The 9,078-nt window shown below is 26.9% G+C and overlaps 1 protein-coding gene across 2 annotated transcripts in view; it reads left to right on the top strand.

Annotated features, from left to right (window-relative positions):
* The first annotated feature begins 5,070 nt into the window (after positions 1–5,070).
* LOC145835304 (uncharacterized) overlaps positions 5,071–9,078 on the top strand; it is a 171,681-nt gene continuing 167,673 nt past the window's right edge. For both annotated transcript variants that reach the window (XM_082942874.1, XM_082942875.1), the window contains exons 1-4: positions 5,071–5,224; positions 5,660–5,713; positions 5,969–6,028; positions 6,161–6,220. In XM_082942874.1, coding sequence (XP_082799000.1) covers positions 5,143–5,224; positions 5,660–5,713; positions 5,969–6,028; positions 6,161–6,220 — 256 coding nt within the window. In that variant the 5' untranslated portion in view covers positions 5,071–5,142. The remainder of the gene's footprint in view (positions 5,225–5,659; positions 5,714–5,968; positions 6,029–6,160; positions 6,221–9,078) is intronic.

The following is a 9,078-nucleotide window of genomic DNA, read 5'->3' as shown; positions in this document are numbered from 1 at the left end:
TATTGTTAAATTCTTCGTAAGCTTATATAAAGTACAGCGACAAACATTTTTTGTAAAAAAATTATAATTTTTTGTTAAAAAATGTTTTAGTTAGTTATAAGGTTGTTTATTAATAAGTTACGAAAGCTAAGTAAAATAAAATCAGTATTCCACTTTTCTTATTGCAGTACTAGTTTACTCAGTTTATATCAAATTATCAAATTGCAGTACTGTTTAACTTTATTTGAAACTCTAAATTTAGATGTTGTCATAGATGAACTGCTAAAGCCAGTAATTATTTAAATAAGTTTTTATCATTGCATACTAAAATAAAAGAAAATAAAAAAAAATCAGTTGTATCAATTTTATTTAGAAATGCACTATATTACAAATGCATGAAAAACAAAGGTACTGGACATAAAACCATCAAATTTAGTCGTCTTCTGCTATTATAAGCTTTCCTTACATTGTTCAATGAACCTCTCAATCCTTTAGCAAAACTCGAAGCTAGCCTCTTTGCCTTTGACTTAATTTTTACTTCTTGTTGCAGCTGGTCGGGAGAAACTCGGTTTGACCTAAACCATCTGAACTTTTTAGATTTTGATTTCATCTTTCGTTCATTGGTAATTTCAAAAGTGTTCGATATTTTGCTATTGGATGATTTTATTGAGCTACAGATTTCAGTATCTTGTTGAAAGTGGCTTTCAATATCAGGACTTTTAGTGAGAAAAAACTCACTATCATCAGACAAACTTTCGTAATCTGGCGTCAGTTCTCTTTCGAGTGAGCTGAAACTAAACACTTCTATTATCTTTTTCTTTTTTACAGATAATTTATCATGAATCATTTTTTCTTTTTCGAGTTTCAATATGTCATCTTTATTCTTTACAGAAAGCAATGCATCATTATCTCCCATGTCGAAATTTCTTTTCATTTCCAGCTCAGAGGAGAGTTCAATGCTTGATTCAGACTTAATACGCGTTACATCTTTTGCTGCATCAATTGAAACAGTGTCATTTTTAAGTTCATTTTTAGAAATGTTGTTTTCAACCGAGCCAGATACCATACTAAGAGAAGCACCACCACTTTTAGCTACATCAAATTTTCCAGTTATAAGGCTGTCTTTCCTTTTGTTTTGTATGGAAGCTACGTCTAACAACTCAGACTTACTCTCCAAAGTAAACTTAGTTTTGTCTGAACAAGATGGTTCAGAATTTTTTATTTGAGCATTAGATACAACAGTATCATTTACTTTCCGCAAATTAGGTTGGTGCTCGATATTGAGAGGAATATCACAATCTTTAACTACATCTGAGTCTTCTGTTATAAGACTACCTTTTCTTTTGTTTTGTACCAACGAAGGAACATTTAAGAACTCAAACTCACTTTTTAAGTTAGACTCAGTTTTGTTTCCACTACAAATCTCAGAAGTTTGAGTTGGTACATCATTATTATATGCAACAATCTCATTCGCTTTTTCGAAGCTAGTTTGCAGCTGGATAGCATTGAAACTGTTAGTTGACAAGTTTTCTTCTACTGCAGTCAGCATTGTATTCATAAGATCATTTATAATAAATGCCTTTTCCATTGCGTTTTCTAAAACGTGTTGTTTTGAAAAAATATAGTTTGAAACTAATTAAAAATTATACATCGAAATTTTATTGACGTAACAATAGGTTTTAAAATTTTAGTTAGCTTTATAGTATATAAAAAATGATGCCGACTGAATATTTAGAATTAGATACCAAATTAAATTAAAAACAGTAAAAAGGTAAAATAATTGTCGGCAAAGCTGTTTTTAAAAGCATACAGCACAAAATATAAAAAAATATTCAGACATGAATAACAGACAAACTTATATGTATATACGAGTATAAGTCTTAAATATGTTTAGAACACAGTAAAAGACTTTCAAATACTGTTTTAAAATGTCATCAAATAAGCAAACAACTAAAGGATAGTTATTTTAAAATATTTACATTTTTTTGCACATTAAGGGTTTCAGTACTTTTAAAAAGTTTTACTCTCGTCCTCAACAAATTTGGATAAATATTAAACAAATTTTCACAACTATTTAGAAAATTAAGTTTGTTTTTACTTAAGTTCAAGATAATTGAGTATGAGAGTAACATTAGTTAAAATTATACTATGACTACTTGAATACGCACTTTCTTTTAAGTACGCACTTTTCGGCTGTTATTAAAGTACGTTGAGAAGACTGTTTTCAGCTGACTTTTATTGATGAACAATCAGTTATCTACCAAAAGATTTTGAAGTTAAATTAGCGTAAAACGTATTAAAAAAAAGTTTTTATGACCACCTAAGCTAGGGTCGGCAACTCACAACCCGCGGCTTGCATCCGAATGCAGCACCCTCTGGCGGGAAAATTATTGTCTAGTTTTATAAAAAGTTGGTTTATACAAATTTTATTGAGTATTCTTATAATGAATAACATAAACGTGCTCATAATTTTGTTTTGTAGTATAGTGGTTAACCCATTTTTTCAGCATATTTATATTTTTGAAGGGTATTTTTCAACTTTTTAGTATATGTTTTTTATTTAGCGTAGAGTGGTTTTTTTGTAAATCTGAACCGCTGAGTATAAATTTTGCCCAGCCTTAAGCTAATCTACCTCAAACTCCTTAAAAGATCGTTTTTTTTTTAATTTTGAAGAAATTAAAACTTACTTGATGTTGTAATTAGTAAAATAAACACTAAACCTAAAATAAATTGTATATTTTTATTTACTTTGTTTAAAGTGAAGTAATTAATAAAACTATATATTTTCAAAAAAATTCAAATTAGATGCAAAAAAACATGAGGTAATGTTAAGCATAGATTTAACTAACACAACTTTGTGAAAAAAATTGACTAGCTGTAATATTAATTTTAAATATTTTTATAAAAAAATTCAAAGTATTTTTTGTCAATCAATAACGGGTTAAATTTTTCTTTAACAAGAGTTACTTATCTCACACTAACCTTGGTTTTCTATTTTTTTGTTAATTAACCTAACGTATACAATACTTTGATTTATGCTATTTAACTTTTGTATAAATTTTAAACTAATTTTTGATAGGTTCTTATAATTAAGGCTTCCCGTAAACTGTACTTGAGATTATTGTTTACCTTTTATTTCAGATCCCAAAATATCTAGTGCAAGTTTCAAAAGTGTACATTGTTGCGGCCCGCGGATTGCAGCATGCCGATCTTTGAACTAGAACCAAGTAGAAAAAAAAAAAAGATTAAAAGTGTTTACATAATTTATTTATACTTTCCTTTGATACGTCATTACATGTTAGATTTTATACAAACACTTTTAAAACCAACTTAATTAAAGTATTTAGGTGTTAAAATTACTATAATGTTTATTTATATTATAATACGGTTATAACACAATAAAAATAAATTCGTAACTAAAAATAAGTAGAAGTTTTTAAGGAAACTAAAAATTTTAAAGCTAAATTTCGAAAACCATGCAATAAACTTTAAAGAAAAAAGAGTGTTTTTATTCTTTTCATTTTAACCAAAATTTCTAATGTACAATTGTTATAACACAAAGTAATTTATTAAAATATGACTAAAATTAAAACATTAAAGTAATTCAGTATTTAATTTAAAAAAAAAACATTTAACTTACTAACTGATTAAAGCAACATGAAATATGCTTTTAGTTTTTTGTGTTTATTAGTCCTGTACATGACGTTTTAAGGGTATCCTGGGTGTGCGACTCGATAACCGAAAGGTTCTTTGGGCACCAGGTCCTAGGACCAACTATTTTGAGCACCTTTTTTTGTCGTTCAATAAACTACAATATTTTTATAAACACAACGGTCAATTTTTATAGTTTTAAGGTTGATTAATTTAAATAAAAATAAAATGTATAAAACATTACCTTTATTTCTTATTTTTACTATTCCGAAATAAAAACGAAAGCTGTATTTTATACTACAATATAAGTTTTTTTGTTGTTTAGAATTTCAGATAACAGTTTAAAAAGAGCTTTTTTACCCCGAAACTGAGTATTTTTAAGCATTAAGTTTTAATATAATAAAGTTAGTTTACAATGCATAATAATAATAGATCTATTTTAGTAAAAATATTACAGAAATTATGTAACTAAACCCAAAACAACCTTAAACTTTAATAATTTTACTAAAATAACTCAGCACAGTACACTGAGAGAAAACATAAAATAATTTTTGTAAAAGTAAAGTACGGAAGTTTATAATTATATTAATAATTTATAAATGAAATGTTTTTCTTTTAGTATTTTGGCCTAACATTAAAAATCTTACGAATGCAATTCAAATAAGATTATGTCTATATTTATATATATATATATATATATATATGGGTCTAAGCTAGTTTAACTTTTAACTAGTTGTAATAAATGAATTTTATCGATATCATGCATTCTTAAAAGAACTTATAAATTTGTATTAGTACTTATTTAACTACTTTTGATAACAGTACATTTTCTGTTAAGAAGTTTTGTTTTCAAATAAAATGCAACTTTATGGAATAAACATGTTAATAAAAAATAAGTATTAAAAACTTGTCCAGTATGTCTTAGAAACCAAATATGTGTAATATTCTTTAAAACCAACTTATAAAAAGTGTAAGAGCATTTAATACAATATTTTTGTCATGAAACATTTATTCTATTGTTTAATTCCACTTATTTTGGTTAAATTTCAATCTCTGTACGTAATATAAAAGTATACATTTAAATATTTTAAGTCATTAAGTTCTAGATCTAATATATTATCAAGCGTTTATTGTCATCGTACGTTTAAAGAAAAATTTGAATTGGTATATTTGTAACTGTTTATTTTAGTTTAGCTTTTAAGTTTTAATCCATAACTGTTTGTTTTACAGTTAAGCGGACGTGAAAGTGCGGTCTTTAAACAAACAAAGCATCGCTTCTGTTTATTTAAGGTTAAAAGTAAAGTGATTTCGTAATTGAATGTCAAAATATGATTAGTGCATTTCAAAAAGCGGTTCTCAAAACCAAACACAGTCTTACTTCGTGGCTTCTGATCCCGGAATTAGATTAATGCTGCCCTTGCTAAATACTTTGTGATTTTTGGTATAAAGTTTTAGTATAAAACGCTGCACACATCAACTTAAAGTATTCATTATCATTTTACTGATACTAAAATGAAGTTGATTGTTCTTATCGCTCTTGTTGGTTGTGCTCTTGCCATCCCAAACCCATGCCCAGAAGAAATTGTTATTCCAGGTAAATCTAATAAAAAGTAATAAAACAACTAGTAGTTTATACATAGGTATTTTAAAACAGAGTAAAAAGTTGTACAGTTTCCAACTTGAAAGAACAAAGTTTTCTTTGGTTAATGTTGCTACCAATTCTTGTTACACAGATTATAATTTTTTTTTACAAATTAATATAAATATACAACTATTTTTTCGAAGTTTAGTGTTAAAAAGAATGAATGATGATTAACACTAAAACTTTTAATACAATTTGAAGTTTTAATTTTATTCTTTATATAGGTAATAAAAGTATAATTTTTTTTTCAAGTTGCAACTAAATCATTTCAACATTTTCTATTGAGATGTACAACATATGTTTCTCTTTTAATTTCTTATAAAAGATGTATATTATCTTATATGATATCATACATTTGTTATTTATAATTAAATCAACATTTTATAGACTTGCCATCTCCATCAGAAAAGTTCGGACCAGCCAACGGGCTTAAAATTCCAGGTAACTAAAATTCTATTTTAACTAAAAACTACAACAAAAAAACATTTGAACATGTTGCTTAGATATTTAGGAGTTAATTTTACTAACTTGATTAAGATTTTATATAGTTTACTTTTAAATTACTAGCTTTACTATGTAATAAAAAGAGTTTCTATTTTTAAACTTACGTGTTAACTATATTGTCTATTTTCTATAAAAGGTAATAGTAAAAAACTGATAGTTATTCTAGTTTATAGTTTTAATTTTATTTTACAGACTACCATCCATACACTCCAAAAGAAAAATATGGACCAACTAACGGACTCAGAATCCCGGGTAAAACAAAAATAAAATAGAGATTTAAGTATAGAAATTTATAAAAAGTTTTTAAAAATGTACTAGTTGTAAAAGAAGCAGATGTAGCATCAAAGTCATATATATAATAAAACTAAATAACTTGTTTTACAGATTACCACCCATACACCCCAAAAGAAAAATACGGACCAACTAACGGACTCAGAATTCCAGGTAAAAAAAATCACATAAACAAGATAACTACATTTGTTTATACACAAGTCAAGAAATTAACAGAATTAAAAGTACTGATTAAATTGTGTGCTTTAAATATAAATTAGCTTATTAAAGGACACAAGAACTATATAATTTTAGCTTTTAATTCTTTTATAAAATATAAGTTTTAAGCATAACCATTTACCAAAAATGATTTATCTTCTAAGTTAACAATTTTGATACGATAGCAAAATTGATTATACGCAAAGCTTACAAATTCAAAAAGTGTTTCACCAAATTTAAACAGACCACTACTACCAAAAAGGATACTCAAAAGGCTACTACCACCCAGTTAGATGCGTTCCAGTGAGAAGAAGATACAGATGTCTTCCAAGAAGAAGATCAAGGTGCATCAGAAGAAGAAGAACTTGCTACGGAAGAAGACATCACATCAGAGGCTGCGGAGTCCATCACTTCTACTGTTAAGAACATGGTAACATAATTTTCGTAATACTATTTCTACAAGCAGTATTGTGCATCTAACTGTTTAAATAAGTCGATGTTTCTAAATTTATAAAATTGATGTAATTAACATAGCACTAATAAAACTTCATTACAAAGTAGTGGTAGAAAACAAAACTATTTACATTTAAATTCGAAACGTTTTTTGTTAGTGTAGTAAAGATTTATTCTAAATTAAGTTATATAGTTATTTTTTAGTATCTCTGACTTTAAAGCCTTGTACACTGAGTTATCTCTAAACAAATTTTTTTATAAGTGATTATGTTTATGCAAAAACAATATGTTTAATGATTTTTTTTTCAGATTAACGATGAAAAAGTAAGAAGAATCGAAACAAAAAATAATCTTTTACGGTTTTTCTATGTTGTGTCATTACTCAAATAAAACTTATTTTAAAACCCGTTGTAATATTTAGTTTATTATATTTGAAGTATTTGAATTTGAGCTTAAAAAGAAAAAAATAAAAGTTTTACTCATCAAGTTTGAATTAGCTTAAATTATTGTTGCACCTGATGAAGTTTAATAAACATATGGCTATGTGTTGTATTACAAAGCAAAATAAACACTTGTTACAAGGGACGATGCGTGGGGTAGAACGCTTGAGCTGTTGCTCAACCTAGAAAAAAATAAAAAAAAAAAAAAAATAAATAAAGTTTTTATAAAGGTTTATTTTTGCATTTGAGGCTTTTAATGGGGCTATTCTAAATGGGTAAGGGTCAAATATGCACGAAAAACTTTTGCACGAAAGGTAAAATATGCAAGAAGGAACACTTTTGCACATAGACACTTTTGCATGAGGGGTCACTTTAGCACGAAGGGTCTTTTATGCACAAGGGATACAAAATTAAAAAAAAAAAAAAGTAAAATATAAAATAGAATACTAGAAAACCTAAAATTAAATAAAAATTACCTACCGAGGGTAAATATTAGGCAACAGTGATAAAAAAAAATTGAATGAAAATTACTTATAAATAAAAAGTTAAAGTGTTAAATGAGTTAAAAAAAAATCAAAAAGAAGAAAAAATAACTTATCAACAGTTAAGGGTTAGGGGTAACAGTGATAGTAAAGATTAAAATAAAAAAATTAAAGAAATAAAAAATAGAAATAAAAAATCAAACCCGTGCTAAAGTATTTCGAGCAAAATTGTCCTTTCGTGCAAAAGTGTTCCTTTGTGCAAAAGTATTTTCGAGCAAAAGTGACCTCTCGTGCAAATTTTTTTTTCTGCAAAAGTATCTTTGTGCAAGTTCGACCCTCCGTGCAAAATTGTCCTTTCGTGCATGCTTGACACGTTTTGATTTCGTTTCAAATGGGGCCCTGCTTCAGCTGTACCACCTAAAACTAAATTAAAATTATTTTTTTATCAAGCCAACTAATTTAAATTTAAAATGGTATATAATCTATTGTGATAGCAAAAAAAATAAGTAAAAAGTTTTGTTGTGCTGAAGATAACCAAAATTTTCTTTTTGTTACTCAAAATTTTGTAATAGCGGAGTTACAATCAATATAGCTTGAGCTGTAATAAAGTTGGAAAAAGTTTCAACACAAAAATCCGTATAAAATAAAACCAATTGCTCCACATAAATTCAAATTAGTTTATTTCAATTAATAGCCATAAATTTCATACAAATAGACGACTACAAGACCTGTGGTAAGAAAGTTAAAGCCGATCTATGGAGTAACTATGACTAACGTATTTAGAAGTTCTGATTTTTCATCGTAAATACTAATTTTATATGTACTAAAACTTTTATAAGGTTTAAGTTGAACAAATTTCGATTGTTCGAATTTTTTTAAAACTTTTTATTGTTAAAAATACTTATTGACAAAGTGGCTACAGAACACTTGTAAAAGTATAAAAAGTAATTTAACTTGTTTGAAAAAATGTACATTTATGTATACATTTTATTCATTAAAAACTTTTTTTATTTTTATTCTTTTCAGCTATCAGTAATAATTGAAAAATTTTGTGCCAAAGGCATGCATTATTTTATAGTTTTGAGAAAGAATTTATTTTAGAACTAAAACAGCTGTAAAATTAAAAACAGTCTCTAAGATTTTCAAAACAATTTTTCCATTTTCTCAAACAACATTGTTTATTCGGAAGAGATAAGTTCTTTCCAATGCGTATATATCGGCGTTTGTCTTTCAAATACGCGTTAGATGAATATTACATTCTGCTGTGTGTTAAGTTACGATCATCAAACTACGTTCGCATGGTCCACACATCATCAGGTTAAATTTAACATCTAGTTTTGAGCATCTAATATCAACCATCAAACAGCGACCATTTAGAATCGAGCATCAGAACATCAAATAGCGAGCGTTATTTTGTCTAAGCAGTTAGATTCTAATC

Source organism: Thalia democratica, chromosome 4 (assembly GCF_965202585.1).
Source record: "Thalia democratica chromosome 4, ktThaDemo2.hap1.1, whole genome shotgun sequence".
NCBI lineage: Eukaryota > Metazoa > Chordata > Thaliacea > Salpida > Salpidae > Thalia > Thalia democratica.
Note: the sequence above shows the minus strand (reverse complement) of the source record. Positions and strands in the feature narration are given on the sequence as shown.